Source organism: Lissotriton helveticus, chromosome 7, assembly GCF_964261635.1.
Source record: "Lissotriton helveticus chromosome 7, aLisHel1.1, whole genome shotgun sequence".
In the NCBI taxonomy this organism is placed as follows: Eukaryota; Metazoa; Chordata; class Amphibia; order Caudata; family Salamandridae; genus Lissotriton; species Lissotriton helveticus.
Window position 1 is genome coordinate 1,658,193,255 of NC_136068.1, and position 27,473 is coordinate 1,658,220,727.

Here is a 27,473-nt window from a genome sequence, read left to right on the forward strand (position 1 = left end):
ATTAGCAATTTGCTAATCGCAAATAAGGAACATGTAGGAATCGCAATATTTTTTGCTATTCCTACATGAATCCCGTTTTGCAAGTCCTTAATAGCGATTCCTTATGAATCGCTATTAGGGGCTCGCAAAACGGGAGATTGATGAATCAGGCTGTTAATAATTTACCCTTACATGATTGACGCACATGTATATTTTTTATGGATTACTACTTTCAGGTTTTTTACATACATAAAACTTGGTCCAGACCACAGAGCATGTGGTTCTACTTCGATAAAAAGATATGCAGAATATTGGCTGAACTCATTATGTACTACTCTTCTCATTTTTGTAAACAGTGCAAACCGCTGTGTGAAAATAAAACTCAGTAATCAATAAGTAGGGCTTGTGTGCCTCTGATGTGGCTAGTCTTGGGGGCTGCACGGCTAAGTTCGTAATTGAACTATATAAACCGAATGTTAGAATTTTGTCTTTACTTAATATACACTAGATGCGCCGAAAGGAACGTACGTTATTTCTACAAGGAGTGTTGCGACTTTGGAATGCGAGACTGAGAGCAGTAACCCACCCGTGACTCACTATGCCTGGTACAAAGATGGGATTCGCAACCTGAACACATCAGAAAAGACACTGTCAGCTGCTGATTCCGGAGAATACACGTGTGTAGCTCACAATGGATTTGGCACAGGGGTCTCTTTACCGGCCACCATCATAGCAGTTAGTGAGTATGCAATATTTCTATACAATCCTAATATTTTATACTCTCTCTAGGTTACGCTTTATTATGTTGTGTTATGTTGGCTAATTTCACAAGGAAAAGTTTGTCACAAGTTTCTGGATAGAGCAATTGACCTTGGTAGCATGAAAATCGGAATTCCCACAAACACAGACCACTCCGGTCAGAAAGATATCACAGCAGATCATAACTTTCAAAATCTAAAGATGTGTAGCAACATTTTTTGACAAAGTGTTTTCATTGGCATATTTCAGCACACTTATATAAAATAACATCCCATCAATATATATTTTATATCACGCCCTCCCCCACCCTAGGATTTGGGTCTCAAGGGGTCGGTTTCAGGTTATTTGGACTTATATTGGTAGTCACATTTTCATAGCCACTCACTTTGGGCCCGATTCACAGAACTAACTTAAGAAAAAATCTTAAACTTACTACTATTTTGGTATTCACAGAAGGCACTTACTTATTTTGGTATTCACAGAAGTTAGGAGTCCTAACTTTAGGACTCCTAAAGGCCTTCTGTGAATACCAAAAGTCTTAAAGTTAGGATTTTTCTCAGTTTAGAAGTAGTAAAGTTAGGACTCCTAAACTGAGAAAAATCCTAACTTTAAGAATTCCGGTATTCACAGAATGCATTTAGGAGTCCTAAAGTTAGGACTCCTAACTTCTGTGAATACCTAAATGAGTAAGTGCCTTCTGTGAATACCAAAATGAGAAAGTGCCTTCTGTAAATACCAAAATGAGAAAGTGCCTTCTGTGATTACCAAAATGGTAGTAAGTTTAGGATTTTGTCTTAAGTGAGTTCTGTGAATCGGGCCCATTGTTCCCATCCACCCAATCAATCAATCAATCAGGTCATTTGTAGAGCGCACTACTCACCCGTAGGGTCTCAAGGCGCTGGGTGGGGGGGGTGCCATTACTGCTCGAACAGCCAGGTCTTGAGCTTCTTCCTGAAGGAGAGGTGGTCTTGGGTCAGGCGCAGGTCGGTCGGGAGTGAGTTCCAGGTCTTGGCGGCCAGGTAGGAGAAGGATCTTCCTCCTGTTGTCGCTCTTCGGATGCGGGGGACGGCGGCGAGGGCGTGGTTGGTTGATCTGAGGAGGCGCTTGGGAGTGTAGAAGTTGATCCGGTTGTTGAGGTAGCTCGGGCCTTGGTCGTGTAGGGCTTTGTGCGCGTGGTTGAGGAGACGGAAGGTGATTCTCTTGTTGACCGGGAGCCAGTGCAGATCTCTCAGGTGTCCGGAGATGTGGCTGCGTCGGGGGATGTCGAGGATGAGTCTGGCCGAGGCGTTCTGGATCCGCTGGAGTCTCTTCTGGAGTTTGGCAGTGGTTCCGGCGTAGAGGGCGTTGCCGTAGTCCAGTCGGCTGGTGACGAGGGCCTGGGTGACCGTCTTCCTTGTCTCGGTGGGGATCCACCGGAAGATCTTATGTAGCATGCGCAGGATGTTGAAGCATGACGAGGAGACGGCGTTGACTTGTCTGGTCATGGAGAGGGAGGAGTCCAGGATGAAGCCCAGGTTGCGTGCGTGGTCCGTCGGTTTGGGTGCGGTGCCCAGGGCGGGGGGCCACCAGGAGTCGTCCCAGGCGGAGGGCGAGGAGCCCAGGATGAGGACCTCCGTCTTGTCCGAGTTCAGTTTCAGGCGGCTGGTCGTCATCCATTCGGCTACATCTCTCATCCCTTCGTGCAGGTTGGCTCTGGCGGTGGCGGGGTCGTTGGTCAGGGAGAGGATCAGCTGGGTGTCGTCGGCGTAGGAGATTATGTTGAGGTTGTGTTGGCGTGCGATGGTCGCGAGGGGGCTCATGTAGACGTTGAAGAGGGTGGGGCTCAGTGAGGATCCTTGAGGGACGCCGCAGATGACTTTGGTGGCCTCTGACTTGTACGGTGGTAGGCGGACTCTCTGTGTTCTTCCGTCGAGGAAGGAGGTGATCCATTCCAGTGCCTTCTCCTGGATTCCGATGTTGCTGAGGCGCTGTACTAGGGTGCGGTGGCAGACAGTGTCGAAAGCCGCGGAGAGGTCCAGGAGGATGAGGGCCGCTGTTTCTCCGTTGTCCATCAGAGTTCGAAGGTCATCGGTGGCGGCGATGAGGGCGGTCTCGGTGCTGTGGTTCGCTCGGAAGCCCGACTGTGAGGGGTCGAGAGATCCATTCGTCTCGAGGAAGGCGGCCAGCTGTTTGTTGACGGTCTTCTCGATGACTTTGGCCGGGAACGGGAGGAGCGAGATGGGACGGTAGTTCTTGAGGTCGGTGGGGTCTGCTGTGGGTTTCTTGAGGAGAGCGCTGAGTTCGGCGTGCTTCCAGCTCTCAGGGAAGGTGGCGGTGTCGAAGGAGGTGTTGATGATGTCCCGCAGGTGGGGTGCGAGGACAGCGTCGGCTTTGTTGAAGACGTGGTGAGGGCAGGGGTCAGTCGGAGATCCGGAATGGATGGAGTTCATGGTGCGGATGGTGTCTTCGGTGCTGATCGGGGTCCAGGTGCGGAGGGTGGTGGTGGGTGGCGTCGTTGCGGTTGTGGCTTGCGTTGGTTGGTTGTTGAAGCTGTTGTGTATGTCCGTGATCTTGTTGTGGAAGTAGGACGCGAGGGAGTTGCAGAGTTCTTGCGACGGGGTGATGTCATTGTTTCCGGCGTTGGGGTTGGACAGCTCTTTCACGATGTTGAAGAGTTCCTTGCAGTTGTGTGCGTTGTTGTCCAGTCGATCCTTGTATGTATTTTTCTTGGTGGCGCGGATCAGTTGGTGGTGTTTCCGGGTGGCGAGCTTGAGGGTGGTCATGTTGTCCGTCGTTGGTTCCCTTCTCCAGGCTTTCTCGAGGGCTCGACAGTTCTTCTTGGAGCTCTTGAGTTCGTCGGTGAACCATGGTGTTTTTCTGCTGCCGGGTCTGCTGGGTGGGGTTCTCAGAGGGGCGAGTTCGTCCGCGCAGTCGTTGATCCACTTCGTGAGGTTGTTGGCGGCCTGGCTGGGGTTCGCTGAGTTGGCGGGAGGGTGCTGGCTCAGGGAAGCGGTGAGCTGGTCGGCTGTGATCTTGTTCCAGCTTCTTCGGGCAACCTGTTGCTGGTGGTGGTGGATCGTCGTTCTTCTGAAGGTGAAGTGGACGCAGCTGTGGTCCGTCCAGTGGAGTCCTGTTGCGTGGCTGAAGGTGACGTCTTTGCTGGATGAGAAGACGGCGTCGAGTGTGTGTCCGGCGAGGTGGGTGGGGGTGGTCACCAGTTGCTTGAGTCCGAGGTTGGCGAGGTTGTCGAGCAGGCTGATGGTGTTGCGGTCGTTGTTGTTCTCCAGGTGGAAGTTGAGGTCCCCCAGGAGGATGTTGTCGGCGGAGGGGAGAGCGTGCGGGCTGACGAAGTCGGCGATGTCCTCGCTGAATCGTGTGCGTGGTCCCGGGGGTCGGTAGATCAGGGTGCCTCTGAGGGTGGTCTTCGGGTTGGTGTGGATCTGGAAGTGCAGGTGTTCAGCGGTGGTAAGGGTGTCGTCGGTGTTGGTCGTGATGCGGATGGTGTCTCTGTGGATGATGGCGATGCCTCCTCCAGTCTGGTTGTCGCGGTCTCTTCGGATGATCTTGTAGCCCTTCGGGATGGCGATGGCGATGTCTGGGGCTGAGGAGGCGTTCATCCAGGTTTCGGTGAGGAAGGCAACGTCAGGGGCGGTGGTGTCGAGGAGGTTCCAGAGTTCTACGGCGTGTCTGTGGACGGAGCGGGTGTTGAGCAGGATACACTTGAGGTGGTTGCTGCTGGAGTTCGGCTTGGCGGGTGCAGGGAAGGTCCGGATGCAGGTGAACTTGCAGGCGTGGCAGCTGAAGGGTCCGTGGGTGTGCTTCGGGGCGGCTCGGTGACATCCTGGGATGCGGCCGGTGTTGAGTGCGATGAGGTCGGCGGCGCTGTAGGTTCGTCGGGTCGGCTTCCGTCGGTGGGGGCCAGGGGTCCTGGCGCTGGTCGCGGTCCGGTCGCGGACGGGCGCAGACGGGCTTACCTTTGGCGCGCCTTCGGCGCACAATCGGCGCGCCCGCTGCGCGTCAACGCTGCGCGTTCGCACGGTCGCCATTTAAGGCGAAGTGCGCGGGTGGGCGGGTCAGCTGGGAGGCGGGAGCGGGGAGGGAACACAAGGAAAAAAGGGGCGGGGTCGGAAGTGGTGAAGGGAAGCGGGGGCGGCGAGGGAGGCGGGAAACAGGACAGGGGACGGCGAAACAAGCACAATTTACAGATAAACGCTAAACACGGGCAAAAGACTAGGAGAGACAAAAAACAAGCACAATTTACAGATGAAAACGCTAAACACGGGCAAAAGACTAGGAGAGACAAAAAACAAGCACAATTTACAGATGAAAACGCTAAACACGGGCAAAAGACTAGGAGAGACAAAAAACAAGCACAATTTACAGATGAAAACGCTAAACACGGGCAAAAGACTAGGAGAGACAAAAAAACAAGCACAATTTACAGATAAAACGCTAAGCACGGGCAAAGACCAAGAGAAACCAAAACAAGCACAAATGAATGTCAAAACAGGCAGCGAGGCAGGCAGCGAGGCAGGGCACAGCGGAGGGGCACACGCAGCAGCTGGTGGCCGTGCGGCGCGGGGGTGTCCCACAAGTGGGTCACACTTACCTGTGTCGCACGGTCGCCATTTAAGGCCAAGTGCGCGGGTGGGCGGGTCAGCTGGGAGGCGGGAGCGGGGAGGGAACACAAGGAAAAAAGGGGCGGGGTCGGAAGTGGTGGCGGGAAGCGGGGGCGGCGAGGGAGGCGGGAAACAGGACAGGGGACGGCGAAACAAGCACAATTTACAGATAAACGCTAAACACGGGCAAAAGACTAGGAGAGACAAAAAACAAGCACAATTTACAGATGAAAACGCTAAACACGGGCAAAAGACTAGGAGAGACAAAAAACAAGCACAATTTACAGATAAAAACGCTAAACACGGGCAAAAGACTAGGAGAGACAAAAAAACAAGCACAATTTACAGATAAAACGCTAAGCACGGGCAAAGACCAAGAGAAACCAAAACAAGCACAAATGAATGTCAAAACAGGCAGCGAGGCAGGCAGCGAGGCAGGGCACAGCGGAGGGGCACACGCAGCAGCTGGTGGCCGTGCGGTGCGGGGGTGTCCCACAAGTGGGTCACCATAGGATGCTTCTAACCATGCTGTGCAGTATAAAGACCTGTTACATACGTGTATTGAGGTAAAAAAAAGTACTGAAACAATAAGGTAACCAACATTTCAAGCTGCGGGTTCCAGCAGGCTATCATCCAGCGACTCTAATCAGAAAAGTGGTCAGTGGACAGGAGTCAGAGGGGTCCCTCCAGGCAAAGGCACATTTGTACAGCATAGGGGCACACACACTCATTGCATCCAGTAGCAGCCTATTCAAGGGACAGGTCTCCGTGGCCATCAGTGTTTGACCATAACGGCATCCACCTCCATGGTCCCAGCCATAACCCCATGTTTATGCTTAGTCAACCACCTCAGTTCCAGAGCCTGAGCTCACCAAAGGATAGCCCTCCAAAGGCTCTCTGGGTTCTCAATTGCATCAAGCACCTCTGTCTAGAGGGCTGTTATTGGTCTCCTCCTCACCCTCATGCTTCCTACCTGCAGAGTGCCTGGTCTTCCACCTGGGCCCACGCCCTGACAGCGGCCTCCCACCTGGCTAACACTGGGCCAACCTCTGACTTCCACATCATAGTAATCTACCTCTTGACTAATATAAAGGTTAGATCTAGTAAATAATTCACCACTTTCTTGGAAGACGAGTGGTAGAAGGATCCCAGCAGGCACACCTCCAAGGTACATGGAATAACGTTGATGAGTGTTGCATCCAACCTTTTTACCACTGAGGCACAAAACAGGAGCACAGAACCCAGTCATATCACACAAATTTGCCTCCACCAGCGCGCAACGCTATAAGTGAGCTGCTCAGCTTGATTTGGTACTGGCAGTTCTGATAGTGTTTTTATGTTTAGTGACCCTAACCTTGCCCATGGACATTGTGGCAACGTGATTACAGGCAATACGTTTACTCATTCACATTCGGGTAAAACAATAAAATTGAGACACACCTGTGATTGTAACTCAGATATAGTAATTTATGCCATTAAATGCCCCTGCGTGTTGGTGTACATAGGTCGCACTTCACGTGCGATCAAGGTTAGGGTCACTGAACATCAAAGCACTATGAGAACCGCCAGTACCAAATCAAGCTTAGCAGTACATTGGACAGAGCAGAAACACACAATAACTCAGTTACGCTTTACGGTACTAGAGAAAATTGTAGTGAAACCACACACAGACCCACATAAGTATCTGACACAAAGACAAACGTATTGGATAAGGACTTTGCACACACTTATACCATTTGGATTAAATTACAAGTTGGAAATGTTGTGTTTTCTATAAATAACACCCTGAATTGATGAGTGTTTTTAACAATGTATTCCATGTTCTATTAACATGCATAAAGACATATTGTAATTTTTTTTTGCATCAGCTGAATTTTCCTCGCATGCGAAAGAACAATGTATTAGTAATATTCAAACTTTTTTTAAGGGGCAAGATACATACATCAACCTGTGAATCGGGTGGTTGGGTGCACTACTACATCGGGAATTATTGTTTTTAAGGCGGAGCTATAGAGCTACATATTTTCTTATACACCGCATGGTGTTCAGGATATAAGGGGGATACATATTAACCACATTCTCATCAGTTTTTTGGGGTAGGGGTTCGAATCACCACCCGATCAGGAATGTCCAGATTCTTTTTCTATAAAGTGTTTCTAGTAATTGTAATACATTATTTTACTTGATGACCAAAAGTTAGTGGTCATTTTTGGTTTCACAATAGTATCAAGTGAAGGTTTAAACCTGTTAACAGTGTAGGGACAGACAGTCTGTTTTCCATATCGATGTTCTGGCACGTATTAGCTTCACACGCTGGTTTAAAATTGGATACTTCGCGGTTGATGGCTAGGACGCAGGAGGAGTACTCGGAGGAGGCACGGGTCATATAGCAGTAAGTTAAAAATTATTTTTCCACACACGTAGCTAGACAGCACCTTTTAGACAGTCTTGATTTTGGTAATAATGGGCCCATTTAAGTTACAATGGACTTTTTCCTGTGTTTCAGCTAGGAGTCATCCAGAATGTTATGATGAAACCGGCAGTCTATAAGACACATGGTAACTTTGGGGCAAAATGTTACATTGGGTTAAAAATACATGTTAAAGACGGTCAAGTGATTGAAAGTTCCAGCAGTTTTACAGTGTTTTTTACATTTATTTTTGTAGTGATGATTTGAAGATTAGATGCAATTCATTTGATGATTTAACTACTGATGGTGTATTCGCCACAACCCTAGGGAGAGTGGTTGAGGTACAATAGAGGGGGAGTCTTTAGCTTACGTGAGTTACACCTCTGAGCATATTTCAGTTATATATTAAGGATGCTTACTTATAAGTGGCATTTCAAACTCATTCTTTGGCTTCGTTTTTGTCTTTGTTTTTGTTTGCAGTCCAATAGTTTATGTGCTTCGCCCGTGGATAGGTAAGCTATTATTGATCATATGTAAATACCACGCACATCTGGGCTTATAAGGGGCCATGTACTCATTTTATTAGGTGCTTTTTCTGATACTTGTTTAGATACACTTCCAGATGGTTTGTACCTGCATTCACTCTGGTGAAAAGCTTGAATCTTGGTATACATTCTTCTTGCCTAATTTGGATGCACCCATTTATTTGCGGAATGGGGTATATTCCTGAAAAGCCTAAAACTTGAATTACAGCATAAAAGCATAAATCTGTTAGTATTACAGAAACAATAATGTATTCTCTTGATTTTGTTACGTTTAATATTCCCCTGTTGAAGGGTGCATTGGGACACTCAACACTACATGGAAATTGTAACGCTACAATGAATTTGAAATTGAAGATTACACGTGCAGATTGACTTAATGCACAATAAAAGAAGAATAAAAAATGGTATAAGAAATGCTGTTGAACTGATGAGTTTTGGTACATGTAGATGTGACGATTTGTTATATAAAAAAATGGCGGATGTGATTTCACCTACTTGTCTTTACATCACTTTGGCATATTTTTTCATTAAAACTGTTAATAATTGAGGAAAGTAACGCCAATGAGAGGCTTGTGAAAAGTGCTCCTTGAAATTTTGTGACATTTTTGTGTCTCAAATGATTGCGATTTATTATTCCTGACAGTAACTGGTCGGAAACTCAAGGAAACCCCAGGGAGAACACTGTTTAAAGTTGGTTAAATTTGTTTTTCTTGTATAACTTAGATGTGCAGGTTATAAGTAAGCATGGGCGGATTTTGCGGATCCACGATCCGCGGATTTTGCGGATTTGCGGATCGTGGATCCGCAAAATCGGCGGATTTGCGGATTTGTGGATCTGCGGATTTGCCCTGATGAATGAGTCACTGATTTTGAGCTTCAACTAGTTCCAGCGACCATGTGTGTGTTACTATGCAATCGCCCCGAGGTGCGCAGGGGTCCCTTGGGTGAGCTGTCCATCATAGTGGGTCAATGGCGGGAAGACGGTGCACACCGCGAGTGTGTGGGCGGGGCTTCCATGCGATTGCACAATGTCTCTTGTGTGTATAAAAGGTCTGAGACCGATCAGAGCAGTAGATGAAGAGACATAAGCTCCTGGTCACACGAACATCAAAGGGCTTGCGCTCGTGAAAGTCAAGGATACAAAGGACTCTATTCAGCATCACAGCTGATTTTCGACAGTAGATTTGGGAAGAAGGCACACCTGCCCAGCCTCGATGACGCGCACGATTGTTTTTGGGCTGATGAATGAGTCACTGAATTTGAGCTTCAACTAGTTCCAGCGACCATGTGTGTGTTACTATGCAATCGCCCAGAAGGGCGCAGGGGTCCCTTGGGTGAGCTATCCATCATAGTGGGTCAATGGCGGGAAGACGGTGCACACCGCGAGTGTGTGGGCGGGGCTTCCATGCGAGTGCACATGCCTCTTGTGTGTATAAAAGGTCTGAGACCGATCAGAGCAGTAGATGAAGAGACAGAAGCTCCTGGTCACAGGAAGGGCATGGTGTAACTATTTTACGATGGCGCCGGCAAGCTGCCAGAGCCATCCTAAAATAGTTACTAAATTAGCTTCAACAGGAAGCTCTAATAGATAAAATAAAGCAGGTGCTCGAGCACCTGCTTTATTTTATCTATTAGAGCTTCCTGTTGAAGCTAACTTAGTAACTATTTTAGGATGGCGCTGGCAGCTTGCCGGCGCCATCGTAAAATAGTTACAACAGGCCAGGCTTCAACTTTTGCCCCCGGATCCGCCGCTCGCGGATTTGCGAATTCTCGGTAAATTTGCGGGAGTTCGCGGATCGCGAATTTACCGAAAATTCGCAAAATCCGCGAGCGGAACGGATTTTGCGCTCATACTTAGTTATAACCATTTTAGAGACTAGGAAACTTGGCAGACACCATGAAAAACACTCAAGTGACTCCAGGTCGCTATACATAAAAGAATGCACGTAAATTCACAATGTCCAAGTTCTTAGATATGAAAACTAACCAATAAAAAAATCTAACGCTCTGAACAGGCTGTCAAATTGGTAAAAGAAATTTATGGGGCTGGTAAGAGCGTAAAGTACCTTGCATTTTCTAGTTTCTGTTGTAAATAAAAGATCTTCAGTAGCCAGGTAATGTGTAGATATATATTGTAGATTTATTCGTAAGTAGACAGCATCAGAAAGCTACAGGAAGATGTTAAGTCCATGTGATGCCCCACCAGGAGCAGCCTCTCTCCTGCTCAGCCTGCACACTCCAACTGACACTCACAACCTCACCAGGCACCCATCATTCCACGACATCATCAAGCATCCAACATTCCAGACATCTCCAAGCACACCAACACTCATTCTGGCTGTGCAGTAGTGAATAGATATGTTGTAAATATATTAAGTAGGCAGCAGGACACGTCTTCAGTTACTAAGATGGATTTATTTAGTTACAAAGGATAAGACAGCAGAGCAGTAAACCTCACAGCTGACCAGACCAACTGCCAAGGCTGGAATCCCACACACACCAGATTGTGATGTATTCCTATAGGTTCTGAATCGATCCCCCTTTTCCTGACCCTATTCTAGTTAAACAAACCAACAAGTTAACTAGCAGTCAGCCCATGAGGCATAAAACCCCCATGATGCAGATACCGTTATCTGACGCAGTCACACTACAGCACAGGAACGTGTTATCTGATTAGGTCATAACGCTTGCGATCTAATTAGACAAGCGATATTCCTCCAGCCCCTGATAAGGCATACGGAGTTCTCATAACAAATCAAACCTATGACAACCTGGGCAAAACCCTGCGGCCATTGTTTTGATTTCACCGAGAACTTCAGCAAAAGAATGTGCTAACGAGCAACTCGTATGACATCCTTATTGACGTATCTATGTCCATCCTTACGTCAATCTCGGCACCTTAAAGGTATAAATATTACCGATATTGCCCTATGCAAACACACGCGTGGTGACGAGACGGAGCAGCCATACTTACCGAAGCGAAGAGCAGAGCAGACCCCGCTGGCGCAGCCCCGCCTTCCTGACGCGCTGAGAGAAGCTGCTTTCTCCTGCCGAGAAATTCAGCACCGGCGTTTCTGGGCAGCCCTCGCAGGCAGCCTGGAATATCAAGACCAGAGAGAGAGATACCATCCCTCATTCATCCTAACTTCCAGGTACAGAACTGAATAACCCCTCACAGAGAATTCCTTGGTTATTCACTTGGCAAAAACAAACTTAACTTAAACTGTAACGTTCTATTCCCGCCCACGTATTAGGCTTAGGTCAGGTACACGGGGTAGGCGTATTTAGAAACACCAGTTGAGTACGTTTAGTCAAATGTATATGTGTATGTAATATATTTTATTCATTTTAAACATCTTATGGCTTAGAAACCATATCAATGTTTTTACAGTATTATTTTATACTATTGCTTTTAATGTATGCACTTTACTTAACTATAAGTATTGCAATAATATCGATCCATTTCTCTTGTATGAGAAAAGAGACTGATCAATAAATAACACCTTTTTATTGAACACGCCCGTCTCTTCCTTTTCTCTACAATCTGATGAGACTAAGAATGCACGTACTGACTGAGTAAAATAAATTGCCTTTTGTTCACACGACTCTCGAGATTTACTCTTGATTAGGGGAGAGCAAAGTTGTCATGTTCTATGGTTGTCAGAAACTAAATCCCTTCTTGTCTAATCAGGGAAGTTAATTCTTTCCTGAACATTCGAGAAAGTTTCTAGTGAACTCTGAGCTAAGCTGGCAAACCCAAAACTTTAAGTCTAGTATCGACAGTAGTAGACCTAGTTAACGTCTGGTCTAGGCCTTTACTGCTGTAGGTATTATTCCAATGCGCAGAGCCTATTGGGATGATAGGAACTACACTACATGGCGCCCAACGCGTTTGGAAAGGGCGATAAAACTAACGTAAGACATTTAGAGTAACTCAGTCGTGCTTTCTCACTCAGACCCCTTTTCCCAAATACTCCAAAGACGTCTGGAGTGGGCGAAAGGTTATATCCGCCAGACCTCGCAGGAGGGAACTCCTATGTATGGTTCTTGGTACAAGTCAACGTTGAAGGATAAAAACAGTTCCAAAATATTGCGCATCTAATCTTTGTTTCCATAAGAAACCTGATCTGCAAACAAACAAAATAACCTTTTGGACAGTAAAATGTCAGACAATGAGGATGAAAGAGAGGCAGTTAGATTAGCAACTGAACTCGCAGCAGCTGATGCTACCATGCAGGCAGCGGACGAGGATATAATACTCATCCCGGTCATCAAAAGGAGATCTATAACTCTAAAACTTATCGAAAATGGACTGACACCTAGAGGTGGCACAGTCATATTCGTAATTGAGGCACACGAATATCGGCAGACAGAGGTATACTATTCATGGATACATTTTCCAGCAGCAAATGCTGTAACAAAGTACTTCCACTATTACAAAATAGAGGAACCTCCTGAAACGTATACTCCTTTCGAGGAGGTGGAAGTACCACTCAAATTTCAAGAGCATTTGCTCTTATTTGATGGCGCCCTAAAACATAACAATCACATCACCAGGCTCGGTCCTTTAGGTAGACCAGGAGCAACGTGGCCGGTCCTAGCCGGATACACACCACATCAAGACATCGATGGGATGTCTGCAGCAAACCTTTTAACACAGCTAAAACAATTAATAAAAATACATAGACAATTAGTCCAATATGTGATGCGGACTTCAACAATTCAGTAACCCTGGGCGTAGTTCGCGTAGCCGCACTCCGCGAAGCTACGCGAAGACGCACTTGCACTCCGCGAGCTACGCGTAGCTCCGCGGACATGCGTAGTAGGTTGCTAGACCCGTTCGCGCGCCGTTTTTCGTCTTCGGGAGCGCGGTGCGCGTGTTCGGGGCGCTGCCTGCATGCTCGCGATAGCTAGCGCGCTAAGTTACTCAATGAGGTTTGTCCCGCCCGCTTGCGTTCCCTTATTTCCGGTTCCGGGTCACAAGTAACGTGTTCGCGTTGTGTTAGACATGTTCGGGAACTCATCTTCTCGTTCGCACTGCCAAAGTGCGTGATCGCGTCAAATATCGCGCGAACTTACCGCGGCGGTCGCGACGGGCAGAGCCATCTTCGATTTCACACTCTGGCTATGGTTTTGGGCCTACTTCAGCATCTCACTCCTATCTCTTCCATCCTGGTCTTTTCCCTCAGTTTTTCTAACTTTCTTTACTTCGTACCTATTTCTGTCTGTGCCTAGGTTTATATTTCTCATTTTATTGTTACTTTTACCACTTTTTTTGCAACTTTTCTCTTGTTTTATATTACTTCCTTCTTTTATCTTTCTTCTTTCTTCCCCTAACCTTTTTGTCTTCAACTTTCCTTCTCCCCTCCACCCAGAACCATGGTGAAGGGTGCCAGCAGAATCGGCGGCTCAAAGGGCAAGGCGGCTGTGCCTAAAAAAACCAGGCTGCCTTGCGGCAGAATGCGCCCGGCAGGAGTGACGCCCCGCCAACTTTTTGGGGAGGAGGAGTTGGCCGCCCTGGTCTTTTTTATCCAACGTCACCTCCCCTTGACTTTGGCAGCAGGCGGCAGGCCCGGCTCCGGATACCAGCACATTGAAGAGCGTCTCGGGCGGTGGGGGAAGGTGCGCCGTGCAGTCTTCCGCTGCTCCGGTATCCGGCGTACCCACCATCAGCTGTCCCACCGCTGGGCCGACATTTTGGACCGTGAGCAGGACCTGTTGGACCTGCTTGGTGTGGAGGTTGTGGGTCTTGGTGAGTGGCTACCCCAAAAATAAAGTGTGTATATATATATATTACCTACTGGCGGTCGCCAGTAGGTATATATAGTTAGGATTTTTTCTCTATGGGTTTTTTGAAAATTCTATGTCTAATAACTTTGGCGTTTGTGGACGGAATTGGCTGAAATTTTCAGGAAAATGGCACATTTTGTTTCTGAGCAGCCCTTGAAAATTTGGGGGGGGTTCGTCAAGGGGGGGCCGAGAAAAAAGGGGGGTCCCAAAACGTGTTTTTAACATTGAGTTTTCCATAGGGCGGTTGGCCTCACTTTTAGCCCGAACGGCTGAATGGATTTGCACGAAACTTGGCAAAATTGTAGGGACTGGTAGCCCGATGTGCCTTTTGTAGGTCTCAATATATGTGCTCCAGTGGATTTTGAGAAATTAACGTTTAAAAAAAGATATATATCTGTAACAGCGGACCGGTTAGCGCTCTGGTTCGCGGACTTTTCGCGCAACGGAGCTTTGTGAAGCGAAGCTGATTGGTTCTCCAGCGTCTGTCAACATTCCAAACAGTCCGTAGCGGCCGCCATCTTGTCTCTCGGTAGGATCGAGAGACAAGAGGAGGTCAAAACAAAGGGGGAAATAACTATAAGGGGGCATAGTAGATCCTCGCTGACCCCCTAGGTTTGATGTGGAGGTTTTAAAAGGGCCCCGCGGGGCAAAAAAAAATAATAAAAATAATAATTGAACGGCTGAATGGATTTGCACGAAACTTGGCAAAATATTAGGGACTGGTAGCCCGATGTGCCTTTGCTAGGTCTCAATATATGTGCTCCAGTGGATTTTGAGAAATTAACGTTCAAAAAAAGATATATATCTGTAACAGCGCTCCGCTTCGCGTAACGGAGGTTTGCGAAGCTGATTGGTCATTCTGTCACTGGGCTATAGTTGGGCTACATCTGGCTGATATTTGGGCTACATTTGTTTTTTTGTGTGTCTGGCGGCCATCTTTGGGCTACATTGGGCTACATTGGGCTTCATTGGGCTACATTCGGCTAATTAGCAAATAGCTCATCGCAAACTAGGAATGGTAAAGAATCGCTATTTATTCCTTAAAGTTCGCTATTTAGGAAATGCAAATAACTTTGATGATACATATGGCGGTTCATCTCTAACAAGATAAGAAGCATAGGGATAGATTTATGATGACTGGCGCATCACCAGGGATGTGTTAGTCATTCTGTGCCGCTGTTCCGTCACCTATGGTGTGCTGCATTTACAATGCGGCGCATCACGGGGCAAAAACAGCACAGATGCGTGATGTATCTGTGCCGTAAAGGTGGCGCATTGCTGGAGTTGTATCGCAAGTGTGATGAAGCTCCAGGAAGGGTCGGGGGTGCCCCTGTCGCAGGGTTTCTGTTCTCACACAGAACTGTGGACAGAGGATTGGAACCTCGGCGAATTAGGGTGTCCCAAAACTCACGTTAGTAATCAAAAACTATTTAGCAAGCTAGGTACAGTGTCACATTGGATATAACAAACTCTCAATGTTTAGACAATCCAGAATATGAACTTATAGTACCTCAGGATACGTGGAACTCATGAACAGTCGGTCGTTATATATTTCTTAGAAACCAGAACATGGAGTTAAGAAGAACACATGTGTATTTGAAATGTTTATTTACTAATGCCGTCTTCTCAGGCGTAGTACCTTAGATAATAAAAGTACACATATTATCAGTAGCAAAATTACCAGCATAGTTACTAGTACATAAAAAGTGAATGGTGATAGTATGTTAACATGCTGTAAATGAATAAGAGTTAGCAACACTTATAAGCAGCCGCGGGCCGTGGAGGGAGTTACGGTGAGGCATGGAGGCGGGGAGGGGGAGAAGCAGGGTGGAGAATACAAGTACACATATTATCAGTAGCAAAATTACCAGCATAGTTACTAGTACATAAAAAGCGAATGGTGACAGTATGTTAACATGCTGTAAATGAATAAGAGTTAGCAACACTTATAAGCAGCCGCGGGCCGTGGAGGGAGTTACGGTGGGGCAGGGAGGCGGGGAGGGGGAGGGGCAAGGTAGAGAGGGCTCCACCCTGCTTCTCCCCCTCCCCGCCTCCCTGCCTCACCGTAACTCCCTCCACGGCCCGCGGCTGCTTATATCTCACCCTCCCTAATACACATATTATATTATTTGCTAAGAAGGTCTCTTTGTGTTGGTTTAGGGCGTGCCCATACTTTAGTGTCTTAGATTTGAAGGAATCACATCAGCATACACCAGCTCTCTCTTCATGTGAACCGCATCAACTGTTGTGTATGTGTGTTCGGCAAAGCAATATAAAACCCGCCTCATGCCCAGAATTGGCAGAAGTTGCACTTATGTTATGAGTATGAAGTCGTGGAGATCAGACCTCATAACAATTCTGTATCGTGTTGTTCTTGAAACTTTAGCACTCGCTGTACAGATATAGTTTAACAAGCAAAGCAGATAGTAGAGCAATAACATATTATTCTCATGTAAACCACGATGAACTACTAGGTGGAAAGCTAAAGCAACAACTAAATGTCGTGTGCAGAAGTTGCAAAAAAGGAAAAATGGCGTTTAAACCGGTAATGAGCCCATGCTAACTTAACACGGTGTAAAGATATCCAGGACCTAGATGACACCTCCTCATGATCCGGAAACGAACTGAATAAGATAATAGAAGTGCCATCTCATGAGAGCAGATTGCAAGTTTATATGTGGACGGTCCGCAAGGTAAAGCATTAAAAACTAGGAAAATTCAATGCTAAAGAAAAATAAAACAGCCAAGTACTTTATCGAGTCTTAAGCCAATAGGCAAGGTAAATAATAAAAACTTGACAATTAAGTCAATGAATTGTCAATGAAATGCTAGTACTCAGCATATGAAACATGAAAAAGGTCTATGACATAACTGTGTATGCAAAATAAGCTGCAACAGCCTCCAACAGGAAGTCACCGTCTTCATCCGAAAACAGTTCAGCCATCCAATTTAAAAGCGGAAAAGAACATACGTGCTCTCCCAGCACCGGATCCTCTATCACCATCAGAGGACAGCTCGGTGGGTTTTCAAGAAAGCTGTGTTCCAAGAAAGACTGTGCTGCCGCCAGTAAATTCCAGGGACCAAGTAGTCCATGCATCAATGCCACAGCCATAATCCTTTCGCCAGGACAAATCAACTCGTGAGTAATGATAGGAGTCATCAGCTGATTAAAGTCGACGTCAGGAGAAACCGGTCCGCAGAGACACAAATCAATGGCCCAATCGAAATCACAGGTCAGGCAGTGAAATACAGGCTGGACACAGGTGAAGTAGGAGAACCGAAAAGATAATCCATATGCCGTGCTTAATATCGCCAACGGCATTGTGCCATAATATTCTAGCATGCGATTGCGGAACAGTGTCAGCAGCTGCAGGGTCGGAGGTTGCATAGGAGGGACATCCATATTTAAAAATGTAAAAAAGTACAAGAGCGTCCGCTGGTAATGCAAGTAAAAATGCAATCCACGAACCAGAGTGGAGAAAATGGAATGAAAGGGAGTAGGGATGACTCCAAAGATTTTCTCAAATGAAGTCACGAGACCACTGGTAACAACTTTAAAAAAGTGTGCCAGGGATTTTGTGGAGGATGCGTTAAAGATAGTCGGAAACATGTTGCTGAAATTGAAAGGCAAACCTGTGTACGGGTGTTCGCTATGTGAAGTACGAAAGTTTCACGGGCCGAACTCAAGGCCACCTCTCTCTGAGACAAAAGAGCTCTTATTCTTGTCATGCTGTTGAAACGTGTCCCAAGGTTGGTATTTGTGGCCAGATTGAAAACTCCCTATGTTCATGTGTGGGAGGAAATAGAACATTTCTGCAGCAAATAACCCGTTCACTTACTGTTACGATAAAAGGAATACTTTTAATTAACTCAGAACAATCTTCATTATTGAGCATCAAATAACTACCATTTTCCAACAACTTGAACGTGGGGATGATAGCAGGAACTGGCGTGCCTTGCATCACGCAAGCCATATTTGGTCGCTGTTTGTTGCATGAATCGTGTAACTGTATGTGCCTACACATTAGTGAATGATCTGGCGTCTCAGTGCATTCCTCTCCATTCAGATAAACTTCTTGATCATCTTTGAAACATCTGTATGTGTATGGAAGCGACCAGACCTCATGAACAAAAGCACTACCTAAAGGTTCATAAAGACCTATTGGTATATATTTCATACAATTTGAAAACTTATATAAAGCAAAAGGCAGCGTTATTAAACCGTCGATAAGGCATGTTGCCAAAAAACCCGCAATCCTCTGCTGATGATGTCACTGAGCATGTCATGAATGATGTAATATGTGACATCATCAGTAGTGGATTATGGGTAATAGTATCTCTAGTTTACTCCCCTATAGCTGTCTTTCTTTTAACATAAGTGTGTGTTTCCTTCCCTTATACTTACTGTTTTTGGTTCGCTTCCAGTTCGCGTACCAGCGAGCGAACTAGGAAGCGAACTAAGAGAAATAGAGGTTGGCACAGTTCCAAATATTGTACCAATTTTTTAATAACGGGGAGGTAGTTCTGAAAAGAACTTTTTTTTTTATTTTGCTGAACATTTTTTTACTGTAAGGTTCCCGATTCGCGAAGCGGGAACGAAGAAAAAAAAATATTTAAAAAAATAATTATTCATAAACATATAAAATATATTTTTGGATTTAAAGAAGAATAAATTTTACAGCTACAGATATTAGCTGTTAAAAAACCAATGAAATTCACTGAAAAAACCATAGGTTATAGACCATATATAGTTAGGAATTAGCATTTACAAAACCTTGAAAATTCACTGAAAAAACCATAGGTTATAGACCATATATAGTTAGGAATTAGCATTTACTAAACCTTATTTTACTCACACAAAACCATTGAAATTCCATATATAGTTAGTTGCACTAACTATATATCGCGCACCCGCAATCCACTGCTGATGATGTCACATATTACATCATTCATGACATGGTCAGTGACATCACTGATGACATCACTGATGACATCTCAAATGACATCACTGATGACATCATCTAGTGTCTGTGTGTTTTTGTAAAGTTTAAATACGTTTTACATATTGAAGAATGACTGGATGTATGGAAGACTGAGTGTGTGTGTGGCTGGCTGGGAGGTGTGTGACTCTGTGCATATCAATGTGTACTTGTATCAGTGATTGTATAAGAGAGTAAGTATGTGTTAGTATATGTGTGAAAAGTATGGTGTTCTGTGTTTAACTATAGATGAGGAAATCGAAGTGTGATTGATTCTTCACAGGACTGACTAGGTGTATGAGTGCATATGATAGTGTTCTAATAATAACTGACTGTATGTATGAGTAATTGTATGGGTGAATGAGTGAATGTGTGTGTAGACGTACGAATCAGTGAGTGCGTATGTAGTAACTGGTATTGGTGTGTCATGATGTCATCAGTGATGTCATTTGAGATGTCATCAGTGATGTCATTTCAGATGTCATTAGTGATGTCATCAGTGATGTCACTGAAGTATGGTGTTCTGTGTTTAACTGTATAGATGAAGAAATGGAAGTGTGATTGATTCTTTACAGGACTGACTTGGTGTGTGAGTAACTCCATGGATGAGTGGCAGTGTGTGACTGTCTGCATAGGTGTATGAGTGCATATGATAGTGTTGTAATAATAAGTGACTGTATGTATGAGTTATTGTATGGGTGAATGAGTGAATGTGTGTGTAGACGTAGGAATCAGTGAGTGCGTATGTAGTAACTGGTATTGGTGTGTCATGATGTCATCAGTGATGTCATTTGAGATGTCATCAGTGATGTCATCAGTGATGTCATTTGAGATGTCATCAGTGATGTCATCAGTGATGTCACTGACCATGTCATGAATGATGTAATATGTGACATCATCAGCAGTGGATTGCGGGTGCGCGATATATAGTTAGTGCAACTAACTATATATGGAATTTCAATGGTTTTGTGTGAGTAAAATAAGGTTTAGTAAATGCTAATTCCTAACTATATATGGTCTATAACCTATGGTTTTTTCAGTGAATTTTCAAGGTTTTGTAAATGCTAATTCCTAACTATATATGGTCTATAACCTATGGTTTTTTCAGTGAATATATATATATATATATTTATATACATATAGATTATATATATATATATATATATATACATATATAGATATATAGTTGTCTAAATATTGTTATTGTATCTTTGTAAATATTGGCTGAATAAGTAACGCGATGACTGTTGCCCCTAGTTACATTTGCGATGTATTCCGGTATATCTACTGTCATTGTATGACAGTGTTCTTCTTCTTCACTGGCTCTTGCGTGTTGTTTCAACTTGGCGCTAGCTGTTGCTGTTTATTGATGTGAGATTTTCTTTATTGCTGAGAACTGGAGTTAGTTAATGCTATTAATAGAGTCTTGTCCTTCCTTTGTCCGTCAGTGAAATAGCGGTGGATGGATAATTATTAATTGTACGTTGTTTGCATATTGTAGCATTTTTTTCACGGCCTTCTCTTCTGCATGAATGGAATCCTTTTCTTGCAAAGAATGCTAACGTTACTTTGTTCTTCTTACCTCAGCCAGGGCCGGCTCTAGGGGGCATGTGCAAGCTGTGCAACTGCACAGGGGCACCAAACTTCAGGGGCCACCGCACCAATAGATATCCTTAATGTAATAATACTCTAAGGATGGATACATATTTGCGTTGCGGCCCCTGGCATGGATTTGTTGCCTCCGGCTCTGTTCCACTGTAGCAGTGTGATTTGCAATTATGTCTATGTTTCACATCACTCAATGTATTTATCTATGTTTATTATTTTAATTTTTACATGAACCACAGAATCCAGGGGCAAGCAGAATACAGGGACAGAGTCGGCGGGTGAACCACCAGTTACACAGAGCTCCTCTACTGCGGATCCTGCTGCTGTCCCCAGTAAGTCCAACAGTGCTTGTTTTTTCCTCTGTAATGTGTCTGCAGTGCTTTGTCAATTGACAGCAACCAAGTAGGCATCCAGAATGATGTTTGTCTAGTATTTTTGTAAACGTTAGTATACCACTACTAGTCTTGTGGGTATTCTTCTATCTCCTACGGAGTTATATACATATTGCACAACTATGTAACTATGCACACGAAAATTGGATGTTGTTGGTACTGATAGGCAGGTTGGACCTTACTTACACCTCAGTCACAGAACTCTGAGGAACGCACAATTCACTGAACGTCAGCCTATATGGCCTGAGTCATTGGTCTATTGTTCAAATCACACTCCTGAACCCCAATACCAAGATGCCGAATGCTTTTAGGACACAAACCGTTAGCTAAGAAACCCCCTTTTGCTCACTCACTCGTGTGAGTCTCTAAGACAACAGACAGTGAAAATAAACTTCAGAGTCAAAGTGGTCATTCCAAAGCTTTATTTTGTTAGAAGTAAGTAAGTAACATCAATGTTTTTAAGTGCTTCCGTCCAATACGTTGAAGGGCCCACCAGAAAAAATCCAGAGTTAAAACAGGCATAATAAAGTAATCAACATTTGTACAGCTACTAGTGCACAATAGGGAAATGTGGCAACTATCGGAGACCTCTCACCAACGTATACTGGTCAGATATTCCTCTTTTTTTGTAAGCTATGGAAATGTCCGCTTCGTAGAAGGCAATCTTCTCACCTGCCGAAAAATAATGACAAAAGTGGTGCACGTTAGACAGTATTAAATACATTTATGCCAGTTTTATGCAGCCATGCTAAAAAGAAGTTGTGTAACCTGTAAGCAAACTGTATCCCACAATCCACATAGAAAACTTAAATACGGGCCCTTTTACTTTCCCACCTCTTCAGGTGTATGCATTGAACAATGATGTGTTGCCCCAGAGCGTCTTCTCGTACTGCGCAACAAGCTGCGAGTTAACACATGCGCAAAACTGGATACATTGATGTACAAAGGTTACATAGTTCACTTCCAATTTCCAAGGACTAGAGTAGCAGGACAGATGAGATGAGCTTGGGTACCATACGATAACAATGAATGCTAATAATATGTCTAGTGACTCTGCTGTACTATGCAATGTGGACTCATACTGATTACGTACGTTGGACTTAACTGTTTTGAAGAACTCCATTCTTGGTGAACAAGTACAAAGTGGGCTGTGCATCCATCTAAAAAGGCGTACTTATTTTTATAGGTGCAGAACCCTTACCATCGACCAGTGCCGACGGGGACAGCGGCGCTGCTTCAGCGCTCCCGGCGGGGACAGGAGGAACAGAGGCACCTACACCAGCAGCAGTGGGGGGGGAGCCAACAGCGGCGGGCGATGGTAAGTTAGATTCAATAGTGATCTGCATTACTTGGTGGGAGGGGAAAACTTTCTCACTGTACTCTACTGGAAAATATATGTTACCTTTACTTGTCATTAGCATGCTAAGCATTACCACTACAGTAATGCAAGTGCCTGATAGCAGTCGGATGCATGGGTTGTTGTTAAAGCATGTAAAGGGGAAAACACAGCTGCCAGCGTGGTTGGGAGACACACCCAATACCGGTGGTTAGTGGATAGTCTCAGCAGCTGCGGTGTTTTGGGCAAACCCAAAGGCAAGGGAAGGAGGGGACGACTGGGTGCATGGGTCGTTGCTGGTGAAACACAAACCAAATAAGGTTTGTTGCGCGGTATAAAGTATTATAGTCTTTACTAGACATGTGCTACTAGCTGCCCCCTGTTAATTAATGTTACTTTGAGAGTGTTCCCGCCTTCCCGGAACAAAAGGAGATATGTAAAAGACAGGTGTTCGTTCTAATGTGTGTGACCGTTGAAGTACACCCATGCTAATAGGGCAGACATAAAGCCGTGACAAAAAGTCCGAAAAATGAATAGAGGCTGTAGAATGTTCAAGATAGACGCAACACTATTTCTGGTACTCAGCTTGCTTGCTAGTGCTACTGTGCCGCCCACTATGTGTTGAATCAATGTTGTGTTCTTGATTTGCGGGGAGTTTGGATTAACAATTCTGTTTCTTTCTTTATAGTTACTCCTTCCCAAAAACCAACCAGGAAGGAGTTGGCAGTCCGGGCCCGGCAGCGGAAACTGCAGGCAATTGTAGAGGCCTACCGCCGGCTGGTGGATCAGGCCGAGGAGGAGGAGGAGGAGGCGGCGGCAGCAGCTGCTGCCTCTTCCAATGCCCCGGGCCCCAAGCCTGCAGGACTACGTCGCCGTGGTCAGGCAGCCGCCCGCCGCCGCATTGTTACATCTTCGGCGGCCCCCCCACAACAACAACAACAACCACATGCATGCAAGTGTAGGTGCCGTGCTTTCAAAGCAAAGATTCTCCGCCGGGTAGCGAAGTTGGAGGAGGAGCGGAAGAAGCAGGAGGACGGTCTAGAGGAGCGTGTCAAAATACTGGTGGACAAACACCTGAAAGCCCGCCGGCTTTGAAATGGACCCTGTTTTTTGCCCCTTTTTTAATCCTTTTGTTGGTGGGTGGGATGTGGGAGTTGGGGTGTACATTTGGGTTGAAATTTGGTTGGGGTTAGGGGAGGGTAGGGAGGGACAGCTCTGGGTCAGGGGGTTACATTTGTTATATATTTTATTTTTCTATTATCATTATTAAAATATAAAAATAAAACAAAGATATTATTTTCACAAGAAAACATTTGAAGTTCATTTGTGTTTGTTGGGGGGGTGGAGGGGGGACTGTTTCACCAAATAATGTACGTTGTGCAACATGAACATGCACTACGAACGATAAATTAAGTACTGACTGCACCTGTAGTAGTAGGGTCACAAGTGCATAAATAATTTATATTATTAAATAACATGGGAAAATTGCCCATCACGTGAGTCTGAAGTTACTACTAGCATACTTTAATTCCATGCACATTTGCTCAGAGTCGGCTAAACAATCCTATGCAATGCATTGCATCATTCCTTTAACATACCTGTCCTAGTTGTCAGGGAAGAGGAGCTCGTCCTCAAACTCTGTGCGTTCAGACAGAAGTAGGTCATGTAACCCAGTAGTGAGGACGTCTTCTTCACACTCGCTTTCTTCATCCGGCGGTGATTCACGTACTTGATAGTCTGGTGGTATGAAGCGTTGATTCATTTTTATCATTGTCAGCCGCTCCACGCTTTTGGGGGAGAGACTAGTCCTTTTCGATGTGACAATGGCACCAGCAGCACTGAAAACCCGCTCAGAGGAGACACTGGCTACAGGACAAGCCAGATACTTTATCGCCAGCCTGCTCAGCACTGGCCACTGTCTCCTTCTTTCATACCAATAGACCAATGGGCTTTGCTCCATGAACACCTCTGTTGTGTCATCCAGATAGGCCTGAACCATCCGCTCAATGTTCATTGGTGCTCGGCTTTGCTGGTCCTCTTTTCCCTTTGCAACAGCAACGGACTTACCCATCCCTTTCTGTATAAAAAAATCAGTTATGCTTTTGGTTGGGTCTGCTGAATCAGATCGTGTAGGTGCTGCTTTTGGTACTGTTGGTGCCTGCTGGAAAGCAGACGCACTGCTCTCACGCTGTGAAGAACTTGCGTCAGGAGTACTTGGACTGGCCTGGGCTGGCAGTGGCAGGCCTTTAAGTAACAGCCGTTCAGTTTCTAACTCATTAGCTTCCGCAGCTATGGAAGTTTTGTACTTGTCAACATCCTCATCTGAAAATGGAATTACTTCGTTACTGCTGACAAATAATTTGTACCGTGGATCCAAGATTGTTGCAGTTATGTAATGTTCACCTGACACAATATTGTTGAGCCTTACATTTTCACACAAGCGGTTGACTAAGCCCTTGGCTAAGGTATATGCATCAACTTTTTGTTCGTCACCTTCGTATGTTTCACAGACCTCCTTCACCTGTTGCTCAAGCATGTACAACAATGGGATGGCTTGGCCCATAGTACAGTCCTCCCTGCTAACTGCACGTGTGAAGACCTCAAAGGGTTGTAGCATCTCTGTGATGCATTTAATGAGGTCCCACTGCCACATCTCAATGGTCAGGGCTTTAAGATTAACAGTAGGATCCCCTAATCTTCTTGACATGACATAAGCATTCAGTGGGATGTACTGCTCAAAGAGACGCTCAAGCATGAAATAAGTTGAGTTCCAACGTGTTGGGACCTCCTGGATCAGTGCTTTGACTGGCAACCTATGCTCTTGCTGAATGACCCGTAGCAGCTTCCGTCCTTTGAAAGAATGGTTAAAGTGCGTGCATATTCTTCTGCAGATGGCCATTATGTTGCTGACTTTGGCTTCATTTTTCAGAAAGTCTTGCACGACTAAGTTTATGCAGTGTGCCAAACAGGGTACCCTGAAATAATGTCCTTCTCTCATTGCCTTCACTACATTACTGCCATTGTCGGTGGAAACAAAACCAATCTTAAGGCCTCTTGGTTTCAGCCATTCAAAGACCTTGTCGTTAAAGTCAGACAAAATGTTTTCAGCAGTATGACTTTTGTCCATACCAAACATGGCTATAGTTGCATGTCTGCGCGTATCATTAAAAATTCCAGCAACGTCACGGAGGCCTGAAGTTAACTTGTCTTTAACACCTGCAAAAGAGATCCAGTGTGCGGTGATGCACATGAAATCTGTAGCATCGCAACTGCTCCACATGTCTGTTGTCAGGTGGATACAATGGACAACACTCTGTTGTAAGGCTTTCCCAATCAATTCCAGCACATCGTGGTGTAGTGCTGGAACAGCCACTCGGGCAAAATAGTAGCGACTGGGAACGTTCCATTTTGGGCAGAGGGTTGCCACTAATTCCAGAAATCCAACAGCCTCAACAAATGAAAATGGGAGAAGGTCCAGTGCTAACATTTTCGCAAGTTTGGCATTGTATAAACGTGCTACTGGGTGGTTCCGCTCGTACTTTCCCTCCTGCCTTAACATGCTAGGAATGGTAAGCTGCTTTGCATGTCTTTGAGTTGTGCTAGACGGACCACCTTGCATCGCAGACTTTGCACTCCTTGGTGTTTCCAGCTGACTCTGGTGCCACTGAGAAGTTGCAGATGCGGAGGATGTGGACTTTACCACTCCAGTGCTGGCGACAGGGGTCGATTGTGTACCACTCCTAGATAGAAGGTCATCGTCTCCCTCTTCTTCTACCTCCTGGTCAACCATGAGTGGACCTTGTACCACTGTATCCCCACCAACACGAGTGCTAACATTTTTTAAGCTTGCAAGGTGGTTCTCCCACCTGATCACGTGTGTTTTTTTCAAATGGGTCGTTTGGCCTCCAGTCCCATAGTTTGTACCAAGCTTACCACGACTAACATTGGCATGACAAATGGTGCATACAGCAATGTTCTCCTGAACTGGGTGAACCGTAAAGAAGTCCCACACTGGGGAGGTAAACTTTTGTCTCCTGCCATAGGAAGAGGAGGACCCACTGCCAATGCCGGATGGACTGGAGGATTGTGGAATTTGACTATGGGACAGCTCAGTCCTAGTACTGCCACTACCTCCTTCTGTTGAAGTGGCGCTTCTGCTGGATGTCGGATGCTGCCGGGCCTTCGCTGTTGAAAAAATTGGAGCTGGTGTTACTGTGGGTGTTGAGTGTGTAGGAGTTATGCGTGGTACCTGCTCATCAGTCATTGCAGCATTTCTGGATAGGGTGAAAATGTTTGTCTCTACATCCTCTGCACCAGGAATAACGCTTGTGATGATGACAGTGTCAGACCCGTCTTTATCACCAGCAGTATCCTGCTCACCTACATCGACCTCCATAAGTTCAAGCCTGCCTGGAAACTTCCTTTTTCCTAGCATGGTCTTCTTGGGATGTCTCTCCTTTGAATGCGCAGATAGTTGTGGCTGCCAATCCGTATCAAGGTCATCGGAATCGATGCTTTGCGAAGAACTCGATGCACTAACCCTCCTTTCCCTTGGTGAATTCGAAGGAAATAGATCACCTACAGAAGTGGCTTCCTCTTCTTCTTGCTCGGAAGGAGGCTCTACTTCCTGAACTGCCCCGACTTCGGGAGGAACAACTACTACTATTTGGTGCGGAGATGGTGGTTGTTGTTCTTGAGGAAGTACTATTGCGGGCTGGGGTTTTTCAACAACAACTGTTGCGGGCGGTGGTTGTGGTTGTTCAACAACTGTTGCGGGAAGTGGTTGTGGTTGTGGGTGAACAACTCCTATTGCGGGCGGTGGTTGTGGTTGTTGAACATCTACTGCTGGCGGTGGTTGTTGAGCACTTCCATCTTGCGTGGATTGTGTACTACTTTGAGACAGCGATAAGTTTAGTTCTGGCTCAGTATCACTGCTCGCAAGCAGAAGGCTGGCTACCTCTTCGACCCTCATCATGTGCTTGGCCCTGGGATGCTGGCTTGCCCTCACTAATGCAGATGTGCTGGTCCCAGCTTGCACCCCAGACCCCGCTGCTGCAGGCGTACCTTTTGGGGTGCC

General features: G+C 45.7%; 3 protein-coding genes across 3 annotated transcripts in view; 2 read left to right on the top strand and 1 right to left on the bottom strand.

Moving 5' to 3' along the window:
* Positions 1-27,473, top strand: part of LOC144767597 (sialoadhesin-like) — a 475,618-nt gene that overhangs the window by 341,065 nt on the left and 107,080 nt on the right. Inside the window, exon 3 of the mRNA XM_078651006.1 lies at positions 488-718. Within this exon, the coding sequence (XP_078507132.1) occupies positions 488-718 (231 nt within the window). The remainder of the gene's footprint in view (positions 1-487; positions 719-27,473) is intronic.
* LOC144767407 (uncharacterized) lies at positions 859-23,988 on the top strand. The gene is made up of 4 exons (XM_078650852.1): positions 859-895; positions 20,908-21,000; positions 22,247-22,378; positions 23,085-23,988. The coding sequence occupies exons 1-4, from the start codon at positions 859-861 to the stop codon at positions 23,489-23,491; spliced, it is 669 nt and encodes a 222-aa protein (XP_078506978.1). The 3' UTR covers positions 23,492-23,988.
* On the bottom strand, positions 21,474-26,895 carry LOC144770643 (zinc finger BED domain-containing protein 6-like). Its single transcript, XM_078655341.1, has 2 exons — positions 23,995-26,895; positions 21,474-21,732 (listed from the first exon to the last, which is right to left on the bottom strand). Exon 1 carries the CDS (start codon positions 26,829-26,831, stop codon positions 24,000-24,002), a length of 2,832 nt encoding a protein of 943 aa, XP_078511467.1. The 5' UTR covers positions 26,832-26,895; the 3' UTR covers positions 21,474-21,732; positions 23,995-23,999.